The 26,153-nt window shown below is 37.0% G+C and overlaps 4 protein-coding genes across 6 annotated transcripts; 1 reads left to right on the plus strand and 3 right to left on the minus strand.

Moving 5' to 3' along the window:
- Positions 1-6,255: 6,255 nt before the first annotated feature.
- Positions 6,256-11,832, minus strand: LOC120256651 (ranBP2-type zinc finger protein At1g67325). The gene is made up of 10 exons (XM_039264330.1): positions 11,706-11,832; positions 11,173-11,218; positions 10,552-10,667; positions 9,634-9,904; positions 9,279-9,352; positions 8,921-8,972; positions 8,714-8,823; positions 7,286-7,316; positions 7,015-7,166; positions 6,256-6,837 (listed from the first exon to the last, which is right to left on the minus strand). Exons 1-10 carry the CDS (start codon positions 11,712-11,714, stop codon positions 6,835-6,837), a joined length of 864 nt encoding a protein of 287 aa, XP_039120264.1. The 5' UTR covers positions 11,715-11,832; the 3' UTR covers positions 6,256-6,834.
- A 999-nt stretch (positions 11,833-12,831) lies between these two features.
- LOC120256637 (serine/threonine-protein kinase STY13-like) lies at positions 12,832-17,645 on the minus strand. Of its 2 annotated transcripts, XM_039264307.1 has the most exons (3): positions 17,472-17,645; positions 16,217-17,348; positions 12,832-13,397 (listed from the first exon to the last, which is right to left on the minus strand). In XM_039264307.1, the coding sequence occupies exons 2-3, from the start codon at positions 17,119-17,121 to the stop codon at positions 13,058-13,060; spliced, it is 1,245 nt and encodes a 414-aa protein (XP_039120241.1). In that variant the 5' UTR covers positions 17,122-17,348; positions 17,472-17,645; the 3' UTR covers positions 12,832-13,057. The 2 variants fall into 2 exon arrangements, with proteins under 2 accessions (XP_039120241.1, XP_039120242.1); XM_039264308.1 differs by having other exon boundaries at positions 16,217-17,645.
- Positions 17,646-19,569: 1,924 nt separating this feature from the next.
- On the plus strand, positions 19,570-23,500 carry LOC120256636 (phosphatidylcholine transfer protein-like). 2 transcript variants are annotated; one of them, XM_039264305.1, is made up of 6 exons: positions 19,571-19,843; positions 20,454-20,595; positions 20,777-21,040; positions 21,778-21,859; positions 22,481-22,677; positions 23,165-23,500. In XM_039264305.1, exons 1-6 carry the CDS (start codon positions 19,665-19,667, stop codon positions 23,477-23,479), a joined length of 1,179 nt encoding a protein of 392 aa, XP_039120239.1. In that variant the 5' UTR covers positions 19,571-19,664; the 3' UTR covers positions 23,480-23,500. The 2 variants fall into 2 exon arrangements, with proteins under 2 accessions (XP_039120240.1, XP_039120239.1); XM_039264306.1 differs by lacking the exon at positions 20,777-21,040 and having other exon boundaries at positions 19,570-19,843.
- Positions 23,501-23,702: 202 nt separating this feature from the next.
- Positions 23,703-25,791, minus strand: LOC120256635. The gene is made up of 3 exons (XM_039264304.1): positions 24,280-25,791; positions 23,953-24,214; positions 23,703-23,870 (listed from the first exon to the last, which is right to left on the minus strand). The coding sequence occupies exons 1-3, from the start codon at positions 25,249-25,251 to the stop codon at positions 23,734-23,736; spliced, it is 1,371 nt and encodes a 456-aa protein (XP_039120238.1). The 5' UTR covers positions 25,252-25,791; the 3' UTR covers positions 23,703-23,733.
- Between the last annotated feature and the right edge of the window lie 362 nt (positions 25,792-26,153).

Here is a 26,153-nt window from a genome sequence, read left to right on the forward strand (position 1 = left end):
CTTTGCCCTCTCGTGAAGAACGAGTGCCGGTAGAAAAAGCTCCCCTGGTATCGAACGAAACTGATCAACTCATGGATTCTTCTGACCCTATCTTTGACCCTGAGAAGAACGATAATCTGGATACCGACTTTGGACCTTGGTTACTGGTGTCTCGCCGGCGTGGCCGTGCTCGGGGACGGGGAGGTGGATCCTTGCATGCCTCTCACGTGTCTCCACGCACAGCAGTCGGTGGGGACGCCGTGAACAACGTGTCCCGAAGCGACGCTTCTCACAATCCACGTGGCGGTTCGAAATTCGCTGGTCGTGGGCGGTCGTCCACTTTCATCGCCCCTCACACTTCCCCACACTCTGACAGCTTTGAAACTTTAAATGTTCATAATCCCGTTGAAAATCTAGCCGTTAATCAAATTTTTGAGACCAGAGAAACGCCTTGCGTATCTCATTTGGATCATAGCTCTTCACCTTTGCTTAATCCCCAAGTCACTACTCTGACAGCCCACTCAGGCCAACAAACTGTTCACGCTCCTTCTCGAGAAACCTCACCACCCACTTCGTCCAATCAAATCATCCCCTTTCGCCCTTCTCGAGATACCGCTCTTCAGACAAACCCTTCTAGCTCCAAACTCAGATCCATCTCCCCCCCTCCCATCTTGAAAGCTTCTGTTCCAGTTGGCAATCTCTGTCTCCCCTCATCCGGGTTACAGCACGACTCCGTTGTTTCGCAAGTCTCCTCTGCCCTTGATTCCAGTGAAATAGATGAAGACAGTGAAGAGGATGAGGGTACTGAAGACGAAGAAGACGAAGACGAAGAAATGCCAGAAGATGAAGAGGAACCAGATGACTTTATGACGTTAGTTCAATACCAAGCTGGAGTCAGACGGGAGACCCTTATTCGTAAAAGTGTTTATGAAGATGATCCATCGCAGAAGAGGGAGATTGGAACCAGAGTGGTTCCGGTCCTTGATGTTGCGACCTATTCTCTTCACCCTTTTCTTAAGGGAGTTTCTTTCTTTTTTCCTTCATAATTTTGTTTTTTTATGAACGCCATTAAAAATCATTTGTTGGAATTGCGTAGGGCATCTCCGATCGGGATACCTCTTCCCGTCTCCTTAGAATCATCAAAAAGCATAATCCGGTTCTGGTATGCTTAGTTGAAACCCGTGCCAATTCGGATCGAGTTGATCGCCTTTGCAAAAAAATCCCTAAACTTTGGGAATGGGCCACGGTTCTTGCGGAAGGTTTCTCAGCAGTATCTTTATCCTTTGGAACTCGGTTCTCGGTCGAGTTACGCCTATCTCTGCTTTCTCGCCGTGTTTTTACATTTAGTGATCTCTTCTTCGTTTTCTAAAAACTTAATTATTTCTGTGGTCTATAACTCTTCTCGTTGTATTAGCCAGAGATTTATTTGGCAAGAGCTTTCCAAACTCACTAAACTTAAGATCCCTTGGCTTATTCTGGGAGATTTCAACTCTATTCTTTCCAGAACTGAGCATAAGGGCGGCTCTTTCTTTTATTACAGTCGTAAAGCTAGATTTTTCAACGATTTTATCGACTGTAATAATCTTATGGATCTCAAGTACGTAGGCTCTCCTTTTACCTGGTGTAATAACCAACAAGGTTCGGCTCGTAGATGGGCCAGGCTTGATAGGTGCCTGGTTAATCTTGAGTGGAATGATATGTTTAAATCTTACAATCTTTCTCACCTCAATCGATCCTTCTCTGATCATTCGCCGCTTTTTCTGAAAGTTAGTATCTCCATTGTTTCCCGGAGCATTTTTTTCAAATTTGAGAACTTTTGGATGGAATATCTTGATTGCCACTCTTGTATCCGTGACGCTTGGAATTTTACTCCTCGTGGCAATCCTATGCATGCTTTCTCTCATTTCTTGTCCCTGCACCGCTTTTAATATCAATCATTTGGAAAAGTGCTGGTTTTAACAACTTAGATGCTGCTATTTCTAAAACTGAAAATGATATTAGCTCTCTTGAACTTGCTGACTCTGGACCCAATTCTTTTTTTATGAACTTAAAAAAATCTTTATGCTAAACTTTCCGCTTTACAACGTCGTAGCAAGATTAAATGGGCCCAGCGCGCTCGTCTTAATTGGGTTTCAGATGGTGACAGGAATACTCGTTTCTTCCATGCTATCTACCGTACTCGCTCTCACAATAACTATATTGCTCAAATTGAGGATTCTAACGACAACGTCTTCAGTGATGCTACTGGAATTGAGCAAGCTTTCATCAATTTTTATAAGCATCTTTGGGGATGTTCAGATCGCTGTCCCCCCAATGGGCAAGTCTCTCTCCCTCCTGACATTCCTAAGATTTCTGAGTCTGATAGCGCTTCTCTCATCAGTGATGTAACTATTGAGGAAGTCTATCAAGCTCTTTTGGATCTTCCTCCAGGTAAGTCCCCTGGTCCCGACGGTTTCAACGTTGAGTTTTACAAAATTTTTTGGCCTATTGTCGGTAATCATCTTTTCGAAGCCATTCTGCATTTTACTAATACTTCGCATATCCCCTGCTTTCCCGGGTAAAACTTTTTGTCGCCCTCATCCCTAAGAAGGATAATCCCAAACCGGTTTTCGATTTTTCGTCCTATTTCTCTTTGCAACGTTTGCTACAAAGTTCTATCTAAACTTCTTGCCAATAGACTTAAGAGGGTAATACCTCATATTATTGGTAGGGAACAAGTTGGTTTTGTGGCTGGCCGCAATGCTTCGGATAACATTATTACTGTGCAAGAAGTTGCCCACTCAATTGAATTTGATACCCATAGCCCCCCTAGGATGATCATTAAACTGGATATCGAAAAGGCTTATGATACCCTTAGTTGGAGTGCAATTCTTACCATTCTTGCTGCCATGAATTTTCCTCCTCTCTGGATTTCCTGGATCAAAACTTGTCTTCAAACTTGCAATTTCTCTCTCTTAGTCAATGGTAAACCTACCCCTTGGTTCCCCTCATTTAGAGGTGTTCGCCAAGGTGACCCTATCTCTTCTTACTTGTTTATCATTGTTTCTCAAACTCTCACTACCATGCTCAACTTTGGTCTTCTCCAAAATTTAATCCCTGGTTTTAATATTAATCTTCATCACAATTTCAACCATTTGATGTTTCGTCGATGACTTGATATTAATTACTTCTGCTTCTCATAGAGTTGCTAAAAATATACAAGCCTGTCTTAATTTTTATGGTACTTTCTCCTGCCAAACGATCCTAATTTTTAATAAATCTCAAATTTTTTCCCTACTTGGCTAAACAAACATATTGTTAAAAAGGATTTGTACCATCCTCGAACCTCAAGCGCTCCTCCTTTCCTTTCAAATATCTCGGGTTCTTATTTCTCCTAAAAGATCGCCTTTCCCTTTCTTTCCAACCTATGGTTGATAAGGTAAACAATTTGATTTCCAAATGGTCAAAAATTTCATCTTACCCCCTGCAGCCTAAAGAGGTCCTCATCAACTCAGTCTTGCTTTCTATTCCTGTTTACACTCTAATAGCTTATCCCATCCCAGATTCCATTCTCGTCGATATTTCCAGAGCGGTTAGAAAATTCATTTGGTGTAGGAATGGTAATGGAAAGGGCATCCATAATGTGAGTTGGAACATTGTTACTGAAGGTAAGTCTGAGGGGGGCTTAGGTATCAAGAATCTTCTTCTTGCCAAACATTCTCTAATGTCAAAAAAACATTTTTCAAATACCTTAACAATTTCGATTGCTTATGGGTCGATATTTTGCATAGTAAGTATGGTGATATCAATTTCTGACGTGATTCTCGCTCCCTGCCCGGATGCTCTTGGTTTTTTTAGAGGCTTATGCAATTCAGCTATCTGTATTCGAAAATTTTGCAAAATCAAATCAGTAAATCCTACGAGAACTTCCCTCCTTTGGGATCCTTGGTTATTTGATATTCCTATTGCTCTTGAACCTACATACCTGAATATGAATGTTGATTTTGAGCAAATTTCTTTCACTGATATCCTCGATATTGCTCAGTGGCCTAGCAATGATATTAACCTTGTTATTAGTAATCTTGATATCACAGCAATTATGAATTCCGTTTCATTTGACCCTCACAATGTTAACCACTGGATTTGGATGCCTAAAGCCTCTAGCACTAAACTTGCTTCTGCAGTTTATCATACTTTGAATAATCAATCTGTTGCTTCCGATTCTTAGGTTGGCTGGAATACTGTCTGGAGAATACCTGTTGCTCCTAGAATCAAACACTTCATTTGGCTTTGCCTTAGAGGTCGTTTATCTACATCTGCTTTTTTATTCAACATTAAGCTTGGCCCTGATAATCCATGTGTTTTCTGTGGGCTTCACAGAGAAACCTTCATTGCTGCTAGCGCCTGGTTTATCTGGCTTTGTCGATGTGATACCATTTTTAGAAATACTAGTCCCTGGTTTTCTTTCATTGTTCCCAGAGCTGCTGCTCATGTTGAAGAATTTTCCCGCTGTAATTCAAATCTCTGGGGTAGAAAACTATTGCTTTGCAACTTTTTCCTCTTCGATAACAACTTTCTCTTCACTCATGCAACCTCCAATCAAGATCGCCGAGGTTAGCTCTGCGAGGGTTCTTCTTCACAAATGTTAATTATGAGGTGTCCCTTGCAGGTTGCTCTTCTCGTCGATCTTCTGAATTCTCCTCGGATACACTTTTTGTCTGTCAGGCGGCTCTCAATGCAGAGAATGGAGCTTAATAAGCCCTGTCAAGCACATCTTCCGTGATCTTCAAGACATCATCCACCGCTTAATCGCACCGACCATGTTACCTCATGGCGGTTTGATGAACAAATTAATAACCTGAAATTTCTTTTGGACTCATGGGGAAATCCTCTGATCCATGTTATCCCGTCTTCCTGGGGCTCTCCGGCTGTTGGTTTAGCTATGCATGGTTTAACTCATCATCATCCCAACTTGTTCTTGTTTGGGAAAGACCTCCCATTTTGGATCATGAAATCCTTTATCAATTTTGGTTTTAGATTCTAACTCGTATTTGTCTTTTAAATTTTAGTAGCACTTCTGTACCAGGTTCCTTTCAATAAACAGCTTCTCTTTGAGAAGTTCTTTTTAAAAAAAAAATAATAGCATAACCTGATGTTGATAAAGCATGGCAGGAATGCACATAATCTCAAAGCTGTTAAAAACCTTTCTTCAAAGGAAGGAATAGAAATCACAAAATTCGTGGGTGCATTCAATTAGCCATTTTTTATCCTCTACTCTTGGACCTGTGAGCATATATTATACATCAAGGTGTACCACTTCAACCCAAATAAACCAAAATACCTTGTGTTGAAGAAACACAATGGAGCTGATTGTGTCAATGAAAAGCAACCCAAAATTAACCACAATATAAACACTCGGAAGATGCTTGTACTGACCCATGACATTTAGACGCCCTCAAAGCTTCTCAAACTTACCAATGCAGTTACAAAATAATAGTTATCAGTAAGCTTGTCTCATCATAATAACAAATTAAAATATTGGATATGAAGAAAATGGTTTGTTCGCTAATAGTATTAAACTCAAGTGCAAGGTCAAATAAATCTCAAACAAATAAAAAACTTATTAGCCTCTGGTGATTTGAACTACAACAATAAGTACCGGAAAATAGGTTATTTATAAATACTAATAGTTACTGTTGCTACTAGAATTTGAATCAACTGTAGCTGCTTTGGCTTAGAGAAACAAAACCCGAACATTAGAAAAAGACTCCAGGTTTTATCACACCTGATATCAACAAAAATAAATCTTTCCAATACTCTCCTCTGGTGATTTGAACTTTGAACTTCAATAAAAAGTGCTGGAAAATAAGTTATTGATAGATACATATAGTTACTGTAAATTTTCTGTTGCTACTAGAATTTGAATCAACTGCAGCTGCTTTGGCTTAGAGAAACAAAACCCCAACATTTTAAAAAAAAAAAAAGGACTCCAGGTTTTATCACACCTGATATCAGCAAAAATAAATCTTTCCGCTACTCTCCACTGGTAATAATACATGTCACTTGTGACAAAGGAAGAAAGAAGAAAAAGAAGAGAGGTATGTAAGTTAGGACAATGCTCAAACAGTTAACACTATTATTCCATTAACTGCTATTAGATTAAAAAAAAAAAGAACTTGAGGGCTATACAATCAATTCTCAGACAATAGGTTTCCCTGATCAACTCAAACCACTCATGCAAACACATTAACTCTTTATGAATATCATCCTTAGACCAAGTCATGCAACGAATACATCTCTAAACAAAAATAAACTTTCACAAGACTATGATTGACCACAACTTGTAATTAGCCTTTGCGACTATTTTATGGCAGACCAGAATTTTCTTAAGACCAACATTCAAAGGCTCAAATATGCTTCCAATTAATGAAAGCATAGAACCCAAAACACAATCAGTGACCACATACCAATGAGTGAACTACACAGCACAAAATTTAAACAGGGAACATATAGGATGGCAAGTCCCTAGGAAGGATCCATCAATAAACTACAATCAGTATAAACCACACAAGTATCTAAGAACCAACTAGCAACACAAACATTTTTGTCCAACAGACATAGTTTGACAGCAGAAGTAACCAAAGAGAACCAACCTGCGAATATCCCCAGAAGTTGACAGGCCAAAACATGATAACCCTGAAGACCAAATGACATAGACTGGTTGCAGACATTTAATGACTCAACTCAGATTGAAAGCGGGTTGAGTAACTTGACAGCGGCAACAACACAACACTAGACTGACCCTTCAGACATTTCACATTGTGCGACGCCGATGATGACTCTGGACCGTCTCAACCCTCAAAGATGTTCTAGAACTCACTGGAACAGTAGCACGATGACAAATCAATTTATGGAAGAAATGCATGGTGGCAAACAAAGAGCAAAATACTCACTTTTAACACTTTGTGTTGTAAAACAATGTAAGAGATGTTGTCCTTGTCTTATCAAGCTTACAGTAAAAATAGAAGAAAAGCAACAAACATGAACATCACAAACCTGATCATCCTCATCAGATGTCAGTCCATGAGTTGCATTTGAGTCATGTGGTCTTTGTGCACCACAGTTCTGCCTATTACACTTCATCCTGAAGGGGAAGTTTATGTTGTTGCACTTCTCACATTTCCAACTGCCCTCCGGCATGTTAGGCTCTAGAACACCAACATTAATAACAGTCACATAGTTGTGCCAAAAGATGTGTATATATATAGAGAGAGAGAGAAGAAAGATAGATAGAATATACAGAGAAAAACCATAAATATGTACTTACTTGAACCTTTAGAATTATCTGCTTTTGAACCCTGCATAATATAAAAAAAAGTTTATTATAATTGAAATCCCATGTAAAAAACTAAAAAGGAAATTTTGCACGGACAGATGGACAAATAGCCAGCCAGATAAATACTGTATTCCAAATGTCAACCATCCTATTAAAAATCATGCTGTATCAATTATTCCAAATTTTAAATGGTCGGTCACTCCTACACAATTTGGAAGGTGAAAATGTGTCCAAAATTCCTGATTGCATGACTTCTCAGCAATGATAACATAACCTGCAGTCCCATGGAGCGACGGAGCCAAGACAATTTACTATGTGGGGTCAATATAGAAGTATAATATTATTCCATATAATACAAAAACATCATATCTATATGTACACACATATATGACAATATGACGATTACAGTTAAAACAGTAAACAAATACAAATAACCAAAAAGAAAAAACCAAAAAATTCATTAAAGAATTTATATTTTAAAAAAAACAAATGATTGAAAGCTGAGACTAATTTAAGAGCTTAATCAAAATGTTTGATGTAGCCTGAAAGGTGAAGAAAAAAAACTTTTCATTCTTGGGATTTAATTCTTAAATAATAAAAAAGTGAGGTACCATGGTGGTTCTCTTTACCTAATTGGGTGAAAAATTGAAAAAATAGCTAGAAAATATTGATAGTGTCATAGTGAAAAAAAAAGGTTTTTGTTTTAGTTTTTACGTTGTTAAACAGATAAAAACATAAAACCGAAAAATATGGGTCCTAAGATACGGGTCTTTTTAAACTTATAATCTTTGTATATATTCTTCTCATAAAAATTTGTTAATATAGCATATTGACCCACACTTTCTAAATTAATAGAGTCAATTTAATAATTTTTCCATATATATATGCACACTATTATACTATTTCTATTTCTACAATTTTTGTGGGATCATTTGACCCCACAATTCCCTTATACCTCCTGCCCTGGTCCCATGAGCAGCATCTTGAAGCAGTTAATTCAGATTGCTAAGTATATGATATCATATACTGTCGAAAATAAAGCCCTGATTCAGGAATGGCAGAATGTTTTTATTTTAATAACTGGATACAAGACAACACAAACTCAAAAATTTAAACAAATTTTCTCAATTAATACGAGAAATACAACCTTAGCCACCAAAGCACTAACTAATGATAAAGCTGTTGGTACTCACATCAGTTAAATTATCTCTATATGAGGTAAATACATGACATCATATACTGCTGAAAATAAAGAAACTAGATCCAGAAACTGCAGTAGTTGTTTTATGATTATACATAACATGACCTAAACTCAAGAATTAAAATAAACTTGGAACAATTCTCAATCAATACAAAAAGTACAACATTAGCAAAGAAAGCAGTGACATCAATTTAGGAAGAAAGGCTAGACCATCAAACCTGGCTTCCGGGCCGCGGAGTGCTGCACTTTCTCATATTACAGACAGTTCTAAAGGAGAAGTTATTGTTGCCACAATTTGGACATGTCCAATCATTATCACGCCCTGAATCTGTGCCATGCATAGAAGATAAGAAGATGCATGTCAGAACATACTCCAAGTTTAAACTTCACAGTTAAATCAGCAATGCTACAGATCATTTACACACCTGCTATCTTCTTCTGGGAACTCTCTTCAGGAAATGCTCCAGGCCTGACCCCCTGAAAAAATTTTCATCCTTGAACTGTTACCAAGACAGGAATTCAGAGAAATAGCACAAAAGAAACACTAGCTCAATTTACAAGGATCACAACATTGCTGGCTGCAGAAATTGAACAGATCAAAGCCTCGTAATTCTTGTTTCTGGAAAAAATGCAAAAGTAAAAAGAGCAAAGATGTAGCAAGATGTTTTCTAGCCAAGTACAAATAATTAGCCTACATAATGAATATATTTTGCCAGCAACGCAGATGTACAAACAAGATCAAGAAGTCCGTGTATGACACTTGAAATCTATTTTGAAACTTACCAGGGGTCCATGTCCCATGGGTAAACCCAATCCATATCTTTCCATTAGTGGTGGAGGCATACCATACATACCACCTAAAGAAAATATGCACAAGTTAATGTGGTCCCACATGAACAAACTTATATTCTGTTCAAACCAAGACATTGTTGCCATGTTTTGTTCAAATTAAATCAGCAGATATTTGCTCTCATCAAGTAATATGATCGTGCATCTCAACCAAGTAAACAGATAACTCATCTAGTCCCCTTAAACCACAATAACTAATTAGTATTTCCCATTCAGGTAAGAGTATTGAATTTGAGAACTACAGAACTCCCTATACAGGCAAAAACAGAAAAATAATTTCATGACTAACCTGTCCCTAACATCGGTCCACTGGAATAGGGAGGTCCAGACATATGAATTGATCCATATGGGCTACTGACAGAAAGCCGACTGCTATAATCATAAGGGTAAGCAGAGCCACTGGAGTACGGCATATCATAAGGTGGAAGGGGTGAACCACTGAAAAGAGAAGAACCGTATGGAGGGCCACCTAGGTACATTGAAGTTGGAGGAATAGAACCCATATAACCACCCGCTGATGTATAAGGTAGATGTACTTGCATCGGCTTCAGGGCAGATTTCTGAACAAAATACATTGAATAAGCATTAAAAAAAGATCAAAATATTAAATAACCTAAAACATAGACCCTAGACCCAGATATGCTTCTTAAAGAAGAAAAATTGATAATTTGTCATAGTTCAAATTTAATATCAACCAAATTAATCATTTGAGTTGCTTAATAATTCCTTTATTCTGGAAACAGATGACTGTAACTCAAAAAAGTAGTTGGCAACAATGTTTTTTCTTACATGTACATGTAGGTGTTGCCTTCCCCTCCTATATTAAATTATTAACTATTTCAACTATATCCACTAATTGCTATTAGTGGGCCATGGCCATTTCAATAGATATGCTTGAATAATATTAAACAAACAAAGAAAAAAATTCTAATAGCAATTATTAGATACACATAATAAAGACATGTTAAAATTTACCATGAATCATGATATGCTTTGTTTCAAAAACATGCAGGTATTATTTTAACCTGTTGGGCTTTTTATGCTGTATGAGAAAGATCGTCACTATATAAAGTCATAATTATTATCCCACGCCATCTATACATGTGTAAAGAGCATCCCAATACACATCTCTAAGTAAAAATGAAATAATTAATCACAGGATAGCAAAATTATAAACCAGATATAGTTCGAAGTTAATAAGACTCACTGAGTTATGATCTGCAGGCCTTGGTTGAGTACAATTACGCATATTGCATGTAGTTCTGAATGAGAAATTGACATTGCCACAACTGGGGCAGGTCCAATCATCTTCTCGGCGCCCCCCTGAAGATGAATTAAATCATAGACTTCTCTAGTTACATAACCAATTTGTGACAGATAAGACTGAACACGCATGATCCAGTTTTAACTAACGTATGTCATAACCTGAGTGCATAAGATAATGTTTCAAAAAACCCTTCACATGTCATCGATATGCTAAATGACAGCAGGTTTAGCTATCAGCACTCCAGTTACACTAAATAGTTCTTACAAACACCTCACAATGTCTGTATGTGTGATATTATATTGTTTATGTGTTAAGAAGACACAAAACATACATGTACAAATTTATTTCACAGATGCAGATAGAAATACTTATATTGATACAATGTTGTCATTGATATTCAAATTTGATACAAACAGACGAGGATTTGGAACTTCATACTATCTGTCAAGAGCTAGACTTTTAATATATAAATTTAGGAATTGAAACAAACTTCCAAGAGGTCAAAAGTAAAGATTTACCAACTATAAGAACACATTCCAAGAGGTCAAAGTAAAGATTTACCATCAGTCCTGGCACGCTTCCCAGCTGAAGAGTTTCGATTATCCACCTGAGAAGCAAAGGTGAAAAATTGGCACAAACAACACGAACAAGAAAATCATCCAAAATCAACTTTCAATTATGAATCAACAATCGCAACCTCAGATACAAGGCCTAAAGCATCAAAACCACATTAATACATATAGCTCCAGTAACTAAATACGACAGATAAAACCATTCAAGATTCCCACGTATGAAAATTTCCCCGCAAAAAAAGGAAATTAAAAAAAAGGGCATAATCAAGAAGATCCACTACGGCGAGAAAGAATGCACGGGGAGGAAAACCTAGAATTCATCAATCGGGACCGCTCTCAATCCTCAAGAAAAAGATCCAACCAAAAACCAGTAAATCCAACCAACATCACGGTAATGAACATCGCTGAAACAATCGGATCATCGATAGCTTCATGCGAAGTAAATTTCTCAAGAAAAAAACCAACAAAAAAAAGGTAAAATCTTGCTAGATAAACAACGCAGAAAAAACACGGATCTAATACCTGAGACATAGAGAAGGATTGATCGCAGCAAGCCCCTCACTCTGCTCCAAGAACAAGAGGAAATGGAGGAAAAATCGATGAGAAGGAACTAGGGTTTTATGGATCTTGATTTTGACGAAAATGAGGGGATTTCATAATTTAAAGACCAGATAATAAATAATTGAAATATTTTGACGGCTAAGATTATATGCATCTAGCAATACATGCCCTTCCTTTGCCTCGAGATAAGCACTCAATTAGTGAATTCAAAACGTAAGCTTTCCATTATTACACTTTCCCTCCGATATCTTTTTACGGGTATTACTGTCGGTTATTGTCTTTCTGTATAATTTTTTATGATCATTTTTGCTAACATAAAATATTGTGAGATTAAAAGTTGATTTTTTTTTCTTTTTTTCTTTTGATAAAATAACCAATATATATATATATATATATGTCCTATCTCCTTCAACCCTTTGAGCGAAATGTGACAAAAAGAAAAAATAAATAAATTGAAATACATGTCTTATGGAGACAGAATTTGTAGCTTGCTATGCTTTTACCTAGCAAGCAAAGATTTACCTCTGTGGAAAGACTCTTTTTGCTCCGCTTAGCCCTATCCTCTTCTAGGGGTATTTTAGTAAAATATTCTATAGGAACTGGATGATCCTATTTAACCGTTATTATGACAATAATAAGCCAAGCTAGTATTTGCGATGACGCCCCTTGTTAAATAGTCATGCATTACGATACCAATATATATATATATATATTGTTGTAGTTCATAAGGTTTGAAACAAAACATCAACTCCAGACATGAATATATATATATATATATATATATTGCTGTAAGTCTAATAGAAATAGAATTTAACGGTCCATATTACTCAAAATACTATACTGAAATTGATTGAACAATAAAAAATTGCTATAAGTCCAATAAAAATAAAATTTAACGATCCAAATTACTCAAGATACTATGCTGAAATTAATTTAATAATTCAGATCAAAATACTATCTTGCTTAATCAATCTGACCTCATATCTATATATATTTATATATATATATTTCCTAATTCTGAAAACTTGATTGCATACAAAGCAACAACATAAACAGCTAGGGAAAACACATGCATAGAAACAAGGAGTGTGGAGAAAAGAGAGACTGAATTGATACCGTAAGGTTCATAAACAAGAGCAAATTGGACAGATTTGTAAACAAAAACAACAGAAACCAACAGACACGCACATACAATATTCTCTACTTGAGCAGCAGCACTGCATGGGTAGAAACATGAGGCTTCATAAGTCTACCTACATTTCTTTTCCTTTTTTTCCCTTTCTCTGTTTCCAAAAACATCTTGTTTTTTCTTATTAATCTGTGGTCATTGGTTGGCAGACGCAGCACCTGAATCGAGCCTTTCGAACATTGGTCATGATCTCTGTCTCAGCGTTTTCAAGCATGCTGACAATCTCGGTGAAGGGAGGGCGGACGTCCGGGTTCACGTCCCAGCAGCGGGTCATGATCTTACTGAGAACAGGGAGGCAATCAGTTGGGATGACCGGACGAACACCTCTGTTGACAACAGCAAATGCAGCCTGAACGGCTGTCATGTTCTGGAAGGGCAGCATGCCTGTGATCAGCTCCCAGAGGACAATACCAAAGCTGTAAACATCAACCTTCTGATTGTAAGGTCTGTGCTGGATCATCTCTCTGTGAAAATGACGATGCAACAAATGTTTGATCAGCAGCAATTATAAGAAGCAAGAGAGGTAAGAATATCTGACAATTAAGTGTTTTATCATCGGAAGACAACAACAACAGAAATGTGTTTTCCTGCTAAGTTTATGATCATCTATAATTTGGTTGTTTTATTCCATTCAGTAGCCAACATCAAAGTTCTTCACTAGCATGTTGCACTGAGTTCAAAAAATGGTCAAACAAGATAGGATGTGGATTCAGTGCTTACAAAGCTCAACCCATTTGCAAATTCTATATAAAAAAAAGAAGGCCTCTACATCTACACCAAAAGCATAACTATAGTAGAAACAAGAAGTTAAGTGAAGAAAAAGAGGAGCAACTATTTTCAGTCTCGCTAAATCAAAAATCAATCTCACAACAAGATCACCAGGTAAATTTGACTAGACATCCTGATTCTGAGCTGGATTCATGATGTATTGTACACACAAAGCAGCAAATGGGAAAAGTAAACAGCGAGTAATATAACCAGATGTTCAGCTAGAAAGTCAAATTTTATTTAACAGATCATACTAAAAAAGGTTAGCTTCGGGCTTTCAACTGCATAGCCAGAGCAAATACTCAGCCTAGCTAGTTGAAAAACAATCTTAGAACAAGATCTCCATGGTAAATTTGACTAGACATCTCATTATGAGCTTTATTACTGATGTACACAGCACGCTACATCTTATAGGTGGAGTAAATAGTAAGAAAATAATCAGGATGAGTGCTAGGTAATAATACACAATTATACTCCGTCCAACCAAACTAGATCTGTGTGCACAAAGTCAACTTTTATTTATTAATACATCATACTTTGTACAAGTAAGAAAAGAGCCACATCACTGAAAATATATTGAAAATATATGTATATATAAATATATATACATCACAAGCTAACTGCAGTCACATGAATAACTTTAGCAGAATTTTAGTCCATATAAACCTCCCAAATTCTTGAGGAACTAATCCTGATTCCAAATAAGTGCTATATCCTGCCAAGTGAGCCTTTACCTTCTAAATTTGTCCATTGGCAGAATGTTGTCATATTAAGTAAAGTTGGGTTCAGGTTTACATAAAAACTATCTCTAAATTAACATCCAGCAGTAAAGTTTCTCTAAAATATAGTGTGTTCATATTCAATCTTACTTTAAAAATCAGTCACTCATATGGTGAAATTACTGTTTATGTTTCGGCCTGTCATGCACTTCATGGGATCAGAGAGTAAAATTCTAATTGGTGATATGACATTAGTTCAGATCATCACAAGAGAATATTATTAATGAACTTCAAAATGAGATGTTTCTTTTATTGTTTTATTGTACATAACAATTAGCAAAGTGAAGTACAAATTCACACAAGAATAAGATATCTTTGAAATTCCAGGTGTTTAAAAAATAATGCGTATTCATTGGGAGTTAGAAGTGAGAATAGAATGCAAATAACAAGCTCAATGTCTTAGATATTCTACTGGAAAATTTCTAGCATATACCAATGCAATGCACCAAAATCATTGGATATACACCATTGGAAGATAAAATAGTAAAAAAATACTGAGATTTAAATGACCACAAGTTGGAGAAGCAAAATTAAAACCTGTGACACATCCTATATCGTCCCTTAAAAGCTTCGACTCACCATAGGAAAGGAAAGGCAACATTTCCGCATAATGATAAAATACAAAATTCTGATATTTAAATCTATGAAACTATAGTAAAACCCAACCAGCATAAAATGTTAAAGTGAGACTAAGGAATAGTTCTTTCAGGTAATCATCATGTGAGAAAGAGCTACATCATTGCAGAGCATCATTCAGATGAGACTCTTCCTGGATAAATAAATAATTAAATATCTATAAAATTGTCTGGAATTTGTGGTGAGCCAATGCTCTTTGCAGAAATTTCACAAATATGGACCTAAATACCTAATATATTTTGCAGCAACCTAAGGTTGCTACTGAACAATGCATAAGTGATAGGATGCAAATAATGACATGAAAGAAAAATAGGCAATCATGCCAGATCAGAACCATCTAACATCTCCAACCTATGAGATTTGTGCCCAAAGCTGATTTGCAATCCAAAACAAGGGATGCTTAAAGGATATAGGATCAAGAAATGGAAGAGAACAACATGGGAGTACAACATATATATATATGAAAACTATTTGAAACGCCATTCTATAGAGTTATAGTTGTATCGGGTAGACAATAGCAGTAGTAAATCATATGAAATGGTTCCAATATGCATATATAGTGCTTCACCTAGATCCGGGGGAAAAAAATACAAGGCAAAACCAAAGCATCATTAGGGACTTACAAGAATTTGAAGCACATTCACACAAAGTACACGTAGATAGCAATCCAAATAGAACACAAAATAAGCATGAAATGTGAAAAAACCAACTTGAAAGATATAAAAAAATACCGGTAAGAGTTTGATGTGCACAGAAAAGAATGAAATCCTACGAATGACTAATTGATTGTCAAATGCTAGAGGACTCAAAAGTTTGATCAAGAAATTCGAAGGTCCCTGGTTTTAGTAAGCTTTCTCTCAGCTCTTATTGTCTTAGATTATATGAGGAACCATCCCACGACCACAAGTGATGATAAACATGATATTAGACATGTTAAGCACTTGGTGGATAGGATACTCAGTGGCCTCCGCAAGTGACTAATAGGTTGCAAGGCTATTTTGCTACCCAGAATTTATAAAATAAGATTTCCAATATTCAGCATTAATGTTTTCAATAGTCTCTACACAAATAAATGGTATAAAGAATGTTCAGGAACTTACGGAGCCATCCAACGATACGTTCCAGTCTCAGGTGTCATCCCCTCAGTCTGAACCTCAATGCGGGCCACTCCAAAGTCCGCAATCTTGATGGACTTGTCTGCAAAAATAAGCAGGTTATCTGACTTAAGATCCCTGTGAATTAACCCTAATCCATGCACATACGCCATCCCCCTAGCAACATCCAGGGCCTGCTTGACAGCTAGCTTCAGTGGCACTGACCTGTTCTGCCTTTTCATCAAAAACTGCCGCACTGAACCACCCTTAGCATACTCTGTCACAATACACCAAACCACTGGTTTCCTGCATGCACCAATAAATCTAACAATATTTTGGTGCCTCAGATTAGCCAGCATCATCACCTCCTGTGCAAACTGCTGCTCCATCAACTGAGCTCTCTCTGGATCATTCTCTGGCCTTTCTAACAACTTTATTGCAACATCCTCTCCATTGTAGATGCCTTTGTAGAGCTTCCCAAAGGCACCTTGTGCAAACGCCATTCCCATGTTGAGCTTCCTCAGATCAATCGCCCACTCATCATAATTTTGAAGTGTCTCAGTAGGATATCGTGGGTCCATCAACGCCTTTGCTAACGCATCATTGTTGAGGGCATGAGACACCCGTCCAGGATGCACACTGTATCCCAAGGAGTAGTTAATGACAGGCACAGTGCGGAGACCAGGATGTTGAAGGATTCCAGTGCGGGAGTCATTAGACCCAACACTGCTGTTCTCCATGGACATGGGGACCGAGCCACCATTGCTTGTCTGAAGGCTAGCAAGGCTATCCACAGACATATTAGACCCCTCCCCAATCTTCTGATAATAACCCATATCATAGAAACTACTCATGTTGTCGTTCCCATGGATCCCAGCCATGAATCCAGTGAATTTGGCAGCTTCACCCATGCCTCAAATAATCAACAACCCAATTACCACAAATTATCGCAGAAAAGCCAAATCTTTAGATCAAACTTAACAAATAAAAACCACTAGTATTCAGATTTTCCACTAAATTACTGAATCTAATTCACCCTAGAAACGTTCTCAGCTTCCAATTCGGACCAAATACCCTAAAATAGCAATAAATGCGGTTTAATTAACACTGAACGAGATCCCGAAAACCTTTCCTTCATCTGAAATCACAAGAAAACCGACATAGAAAGCATGAAAAACTCATGAACAAAACCGGTAAGCGATCAATACCGAGAAATCGCCCGATCGGGGGTCCAGGAGGCACTGATTTCACCGAAACGTACCTCGATCGACAGAGAATTCCAGCGCGGCCACGCCTGGAGCGGATCCAGGGAAAGAAATTGAAGGTATGGAGAGTATTAGAGGCGGAGAGATTCGGGAAGGAGAGATTCCAAAGAGCGCGTTGTCTCGATGGAGACGAGAGGGAAGCGACCAGTGGGAGTAATAAGTCGTCGTTTTCTCGCTCTCTTTTTTATTCTTTAATTATATACTAATTTTTAATTAGAGGTTTTAAGTAGGCGTGTTAATACTTGTGTCGGTTTTGGGTGGAATGTTTATGGGGCCCATTGGGCTCTGGTGGTCATCAGTGATGAATGATGAAATTACTTTTTATTTTATTTTATTTATTTATTTATGAAATGTTTTTAATGGTTTTTTTTTACATGAAATTTGTCTGGTTGGCCGCGTGTGTTTTGTATTTTCTTTTCTATTTTTAAAATTTTAAAGTAATTATAAATATTATTATTATTATTTAATAATATGGATAAGACATCACTTATTTTTATTATATTTTAATAATATATTTTTAAAAAATAAACTTTCAACCTACAAGTTTTTAATTATATAAGATATTTATGCTCTAATTAATTTACTATAAAAAAATAAATTAAAAAAAATAAAAATACTGTCCACAAAAATATTTTTAATATTTATTTATATAAATTAATACTAAAAAAATATTTTATCTCATACAATTTAAACTTTACCAATTTGATATCAACATAAACCAGAAAAAATAAAATAAAATTATAAAAATATGTTAAACTTTAAATAAATGTTATCTTCACGTTTATAAATAATTTTCATTTTTTTTTTCCGGTGGTCAGGGATTAAGAGTAGAGTCTCTTTTCCCTTCCAGTTTCACCCGGGTCCATTCATAATTTTGAAAAAAATTATAGACCACAAAATCATCTATGATAAAAAATAATTAATTAATTAATTAATTAATATTGTTCATACTCCATATAGCTACAGTAGTACACTCCCATTTTATTTTATTTTCCTCTTTTAAATTCAACCACAAAAATACAAAGCGCCCTATCTGTGATCATACTTAGATTATTCCAAGGATTAAGCTATCCATCCCAAACTCGAAGACCCACCAAAAATTGGAAGGGTTTGAGCAAATATATAAAGTATAATAACCAAATTTTGGCAAAAAAAAAAAATACCATTTTAAAAACGGGCTAGATTTAGTTTTTTTATTTAAAGCCCAGGTCCAGCCAGAATTATAAAATATATTAATTAGTTATGTATGTATATATATATAATGTTTTGAATTACCATTGATTATTTATTAATTAGTTTTGTATATACTTATATAATATATTTATGATTGATTGTCATTAATTATAGATATAATACCCGAATTGATCCCTCTATTTTTCTCTTTCTTCTCTTCTGGTCTCACTACTCAGAAATGCTCCCAAGTAGTCTCTCTACTCTTAAAAATAATTCTACTTGGTTTCTTCTACTATAAAATAAGCCAATTATTGGTTGTATTTTTTAAGAGTAGAGGGACTAGATGGGAAGAGATTAAAGGTAGATGAACTAAATTGGGTCATTTTCAAGAGTAGAGAGATTAGTGGGATGCATTTCTGAGTAGAGGAACCAAAAGAAAAGAGAGAGAAAAGTAGAGGGACCAATTCGGGCATTACACCTTAATTATAATAGTTTAAATTTTAGTTGTTGGGTTCATTCGATATTTTAATTTTAAAAATATTTTGTAGTACAATATTTTGTCATATAGATTAATAATAGTGTTAATTTTTTTATAACTGAATTATTATTTAATGAAAAATTTATTTAGGCTGGTTTGAACGGCTCTCGGTTAAAATTCATTAAATTTAGGTGGATTATGGCAAGAGTTAAAGTCCATATTTTCATGTTGCCAAGCTTAAACAAGTTTGAATTTTAATAATTATGAACTCAGCTCTGCTAAATCGGCCCGGCCCGGCCCGGCCCGGGCCGGACCATTGTCAGGTTTAAGATTCGTACTGTACTTGCCTCATGATTGACAGAATTCGGATCCATCATCATTGATAGATAGCCACAAAGAAATCGATAATCTCGAAAACCAAATAAATAAATAAATAAATAAAAGAGAACTCTTTGGTTTTCTTTCTCCCTATCGAGGTATCACCACGCCTTGCGGCTTTCTTTCTCTCCCTTGCATTCTCTCTCTCTCTTTGCGTCCAATGGCGATCGCGGGCTTATTCGAGGAGTTCTCGAGCTGGAGCATGGCTATGGCCCTTGTGTTTCTCTTTCTCCTCTCTTGGCTGATTCTCAGGTTCTTCTCCAGTCGTCTTCTCCGATCGAGGAATCTCCACTCTCTGCGGATCGAAACCCCTTCTCCAAACGGCAATCCTTCAATGGGGTCTGTTTCTAATCTCTCTTTTGCTCTTTCCTCTGTCGTTGATGGGCTTATTTTTTCGTGGTTCCCATCCACTGATGAGTGAAAGCCCTCTTGTGATTGAAAAAAAAAACTAGGTTTTTTTTTTTATTCTCTCTGTATTGTTGGAATTCAATTATGGATTTATTTGTCTGAGCTAATTAAATAGCAGCTTGATTATTTTATGGATTTTTTTTTCTGAAATTTTCTTGTCTTTTGCTTATCACGGGGTAGCTTAGTTTTCGCAAATGCTGTTTATGTATTTATTTATTTATTTTTGGTATTTCTATGTTCCTGGTCTCTATAGATTTGTTACGGTTTGGTTCGTTAGCGGCTGGATTGATGAGTGATTTAAAGGAGAAAGAGGCCATTTGCTTGGTACTTGCGTAATTGTTCCTAATCAATCATCTTATCATTCATGCGATGCTAGTTTCTGCTTAAGTGGACTTGTTACTGTTCTACATTACATTGAAGTTGTAATTTTTAGTTAGCCTATAAATGGCCTGAAGTGCTTAATCTGTAGATCCATGTCCAATCCCACAGCAGCAGTGAGGATATTTGTTTATACTCAACAATTGTGCTGTTTTAAGTGCAGAATTTGCAGTATTATATCGGATGATGATTTGAGGAACTTTATGAGAGATTTGGAAGGAACGTTTAATGGTGAGACATGGGAGAATGTTGTAGAGAAAAAGAATGGTCTGGTTTTCTACAGTGCAAAGTGCTGCAGACCAAGGGTAATGTTATTTCTACTGAATTAGCTCCTATTCTTATTAAATAAGGTCTTTTTATAGGTTGTGTGTAATGGTTGCTCTTGGCCTGGTGTTCTGCTATCTGTTTTTATGCTCTTTCTTGGCATTAATTTCTTTAATATTAGTTACTAAAAGAGCATCTAAGGCCTCTAAACATGGTTCCCAGGATGGTGGTCCTCTGAAGTATTTAAGTTTCACAAGGTTTGAGAAATGCTGCACTGAGTTGTTGAGAGATTTCTACATGGACAATGAGTACAGGAAGCAGTGGGACAAGACTGTAATTTTTCACAATCAGTTGCAGGTTAATGAAATTAGCGGCACAGAAGTTGGTCGAACTATAAAAAAGTTTCCTCTCTTCACACCAAGAGAGTATGTATTAGCATGGCGTGTATGGGAAGGGCATGACAAGACATTTTATTGCTTTATTAAGGTTGGTTCAATTTTTACATTTTTATTGTGGACCCGCAAACTCATGCTCTTTTCAAGTTACTGCTTGAAGGAAAATTTTCAATAGCTGCCTGTCTGCCTGCCTGCCTATTCATGCTCCCAAAAACTGGCTATCTTGCCATCTGATCCCTTTCTATTCCCTTCCTCAATAGCGTATTTCATATTCCCATCTCAAACCTTCTCAACTTCATTATAGCATATTCATCTAACTGAACATCCTTATGGTAATGAACTCAGGTCTTTATAGTCCTGGATACCATTATCTAATTCCTTAGATCCCACTCGCACAACCAAGAAAGGCTTAACTTACCCATGAACTAATCATTGCTATTTCATCACAAAGAATTGAAACATATTTTGGAAGATGCTGTTTATCGATCACCTTGCTGCTATTTGTCATTGTTATGATAACAATTCACTGATTATGTACCATCAATCTTATTAGCATGTGTACATTTACTCATTCAAGATACTGTTGTTTGAGCTACTGAAATTATTAACAATTTCTTGTTATTACTGATTAAGAAATAGATGAGGATCATGTATTGACTTAACTTTTCGCAAGCACAAAATAGAAAGAAGTCCGCCACAGAAATTTGGTGCAATTTTGGTTCTCTTTTGTCCTTTCAAGTGCTTAGGTGTTACAAATCTTTCTAACCTGGCATCTATTGACTATTGAGTTGATTTTGAAGTTTTTTCTCCCTTTCATTCTTATCATAGGACTGTGAGCATCCTCTTGCACCATGGCAAAAGAAGTTTGTCCGAGTTCAAAACTACCGATCTGGCTGGCGTATCAGGAAAGGTGAGAAAAACCTTCTCCTTAAATGGGCATACAGATCATCTAGCTTTTGTCCTCAATCAATTACTGATCAAAAGAATGCTTAGTTTGTTTTGTTTAGTTGGTTTTTTAGTTTCCAATTTATGCTTTCAGCACAAAAAATATACTCAAAGCACATGATTCACTCTGCAGCGTTACGCCTAATCTCGCCAATATAAAATTAACTGATAGATCCTGGCTCAAATTGGACCACTGTTTGTTTGAGATTTACTTTGTTGGAATAATGCTGTGTTCATCAAACTGTGTTGAAATGTTATTATATTTTTGTTTTTCACTTCTTGATAAATGTCATCTCTACATTATCATAATTTTGTAAGTAACCCATTCCAACTAGTTTTGATCTGGGTAGAACATAAAACATCAGACCTTGCTGATTAATGTGTTGGAGAAGCATTACATGCATTTCACCATTTCTTTCATCCATATGTTCTTTGGTGAGCCCAAACACAGTGATTTTATGATTTTCTTTAATTTTTACTTAATACAGAGTACAAATTTCACTTAAGACATGTGCTTATACTTGTCTTCATGACGTATAGATTTGGCATAATCTTGTTATTATTCTTATGGTGCTTTTGGGTGCAGTGCCAGGCAATGATGCATGTGAAATCACAATGGTGCATCAGGAAGATGCTGGCATGAATATAGAAATGGCAAAAATGGCATTCTCCAGGGGAATATGGAACTATATGTGTAAGATGAACCATGCCTTACGTGAATATTCTTCTCGCAATCGCAGTAGGTCAGCCTCAGTTGCATCAATGCGAAAGCTTATCCAGAAGGTTAGTGCTCTTTTATAAATACAAACTGTGAAATGTCAAATCAACAATTTGTTCTAATTCTTGTGCACGGTAGTGTGCCATGGTTTTAACAATCGTCCTTATTAGTTTTCTGTCTTTTGAATTGCCCGTAAATTTATGTTGCTGGGCTGCAGTTCTGTTAATCAAGTTTGGCCCTTGCATCAGTATCTGTGGAATCTGTATGTGTTGAAGCTGAAAAATAAGACTATATTGAGTGGATGTGAAGAACATTATATTTGTGAAGTTTTTGAAGAAGGTTCTTCTTTCTTGAATTTTTATTTATTTAGTTATTACAGGGCTCATAAAATCATCTATTTTTTATTTTTTCATGATATCAAAGGATAGTGTTGACGAGATTCGATGCTTTGATGCAGAACATATTTCTTATTTTTCATCTAAAACTAAAAGTTAAAACCAAGCAAGGTCCCATCTGTTCCTCATATGTGATCTTTTACTACTTTCTGTTTAGGTCCCATCTGGGTGGGAGGCTGAAGCTGGGAGCACCAGTCAAGGGCTTTCTGGTGGTTCAGTTGCCAGGCAGTCCGTCAGAGTGGATGCATCATCAGGGGTTGAAACAATTTCAAGGAAATCATCAAAGAAATGGATTAGAAGGCTCCTGGTTATTGGTGGCATTGTTTGTCTGTCTCGAGGTCAGCCATCACTTGGCACTTCGCTTGCCATGGCATGTATACTGAAGAAGATCACGAAACAGAGCCCAGCTTCTGGTCAAGTCACACCCACACCTGCCTTGCAATCCAGAGGTGAACGTGGGCGTCGGGGTTGATTAATCTCTACAGCTCAAAAAATAAAAATAGCAAAACCTTCTAACCAACCTGATAACACCCCCCTCATGAGCAATGCGCCCTCACAAGCAACACTGGTAACAGATATATGCTAGACTGTGTCTACAATTTCACCTTTTTATTTTATGTTGAATAGTTGTGATATAAAGGCAGAGGGCCAAGAGCTCTCAATTTGGACAAGCATTAGAGTTAACATATATTTACACAAGTTCAAAGCAACAGTTAAAGATGGTCATCAAGAAAGAACTACAACTTTGCTGAGGATCCACAGCACCAGAGTTGTTTCAAATACAAACAAGGTATGCAGCAACCCACGGTCCAGCATGAAGCCGAACAGTGTGATCCCACCTCCATTGTGTTGCAAATATGTCACTGCATCAACAGAGGATAAGGATATGAGATATATTCAGCATCATTTGATCTCCATTAATCAGTAACAACAGTGGCTACCTACCTAAAGCTTGGCACTGCCAGAAAGAAGCACAAGGGTGTGATTGTTCCATGGATGCTGGTTCTGATATTAGTCTTGGCTCTTCGTCACCATGCTCATCATGGAAGATCAACTGTTCACTTGTACAGTGCTTGTTGTCTGAATTGCAGGCCATTAACATATGCCACCTGCCTGCAATGGAGACTGTTCTTTGTGCTCTGTGTGTTATCCTTGCAGCTCCAAGCAAACACATGCAGAATCCACTTAGCTGAACCGCTGAACATACCTTCATGAATGATATGTGTATGTTGAGATGGTGAATGCATGAAATTGGTAGGTCAGTGAAATTACCACTAGATCGCCTGAGTTGGTGAAGTTGATATGGAACTTGGAGGCCAAGACGAGTAGGAGACCACCAAGCTGGCTAATGGTGATGGTGACCAGGCAGGCAATGATGAAGATCCTGTACCTATGGCTGGTCACAAGTAGCTGCTTCTTGATCCTCAGATGCTCCTTGAATATGTCCCCGGGGTCTTCACCATGGCCTTCAAACATCTTGTACAAACCTTGGAACCTAAGTATCTGGAGCTCACAGGTAAGCCGGAAGAGCACACAGACCAAAAGGAAAACGCCTGTGCGGTACACCCAAGATGCGAGTGTGACTATGAAAACTGCAGAGTTATTGATGAAAGGGATCCATGGCACAGTAACAGTGGAGAAGAAGACTATCTTGTGGGCAAGCTCCACAGAGAAGGAAGGGAGGAAAATGTAAGCCAAGTACTTGAAAGAACGGTCAAGCTCACGGTTGTAACCATGACGGACATAGTGGGAGTCATGGTAGAGTTCATCAAGGAAGAGGAGTTGACGGAGACCATATCGACGGAAAAAGGAGGAGAGTGTAACAAAAGAGATTATGGTAAGGATGGACTCGGGGAGTTGTACTAGTTTGTTCAAGGAAGAGGAGGAGGACGAAGAGGAATGAATGGAGAGGGAGGTGACAACAGGGATAAGGAAAGTGAGAAAGATAAACACAGTGAAGGAGATGGCCTTGCTGGTGTTGGACGAGTGGTCTAGTCCACACCATTTGAGGCTGATCCTGAGGTTATGGAGCTCATCATAGACAAGGGACTTTGTGCGAGTGTAAGCTGGGTTCAGCAGCAATGGCACAGTGGGGCTGTTGCTTTCGTCGTTCCCCTCTGACAGTTCCAGATCACTCTGCTCTTCTTCTTGCTCTTCATCATCTTCATTGCGTTTATTATCTTTCAAGTTCATTGTGTGATTTGGAAACCCAATGTGTTGCAAAAGATCCACTGAGGATTGCATTGCATGAACCCAGTGTTATGTTTATAGGCTCATTACGTGTTGACAGGTATACTGAAGATTGTGATGAGACCACACGTGAAGTCCATTGAAGATGAAGAGGTGCTGTTGGTGGTTGCAATCCAAGTCACAAGGTTCTGGTTTGGCCGTCCATGTTTCAACTAACTTGTTCACATGTTGTGCCCTTTCTTCGCATTCAGATAGAGAAATGCACCAGTCACCATGGGCTCTCTGGTCTCTCTCGCCCTCTGGCTTCGGGGTCTATCTCCCATGATTTTGGAATTAAGGAATATCACGGTTTTAACTTATCATATTTTGACACGTGTTTTATATGATATTAATTTTTTATTCTATTATAATTTGATGACACTGTTAGATTTTAATAGGTTGGAACCAACCTAAGAAAACTCTAGTTTCAGAACCAGAGGAGATGGGTTCCTTTTGTCGTGTGTCTCTATAAATATATATTTATGTATTTATGTGCATATATAAATATATATTATAGACATTTGTATGTGATTTGATCTTTTTAGTTAGAAGAAAGGGATGATTTTCGTACTTTACATTTTATCATTAATGATAGTTCACTTTTTTGAAAAAAATTTTTCGCTTTGAATTTTAAATATTAAAGTACAAAGAAGAAAAATAATAATAACACACATTATTATTATTATTATTATTTTATTTATATTAACAACCAGCGCTATTCTATAATGGGTGTAAAAGGCAGGTAATATATTATTGTATTCTATAGTATATGTAATAACAATATGTTACCTCAGAGATTTAATGACAGGTTTACTCATTCACCCTTCACCATTCTCATATAGATGGAACTGGATCCAAAAAAGCCACGGGCAACATAGGAAATAAACTCGCAAGAAAATTCGGGCACACATTCTAAT

Source organism: Dioscorea cayenensis, unplaced genomic scaffold (assembly GCF_009730915.1).
Source record: "Dioscorea cayenensis subsp. rotundata cultivar TDr96_F1 unplaced genomic scaffold, TDr96_F1_v2_PseudoChromosome.rev07_lg8_w22 25.fasta BLBR01001548.1, whole genome shotgun sequence".
Lineage (NCBI taxonomy): Eukaryota > Viridiplantae > Streptophyta > Magnoliopsida > Dioscoreales > Dioscoreaceae > Dioscorea > Dioscorea cayenensis.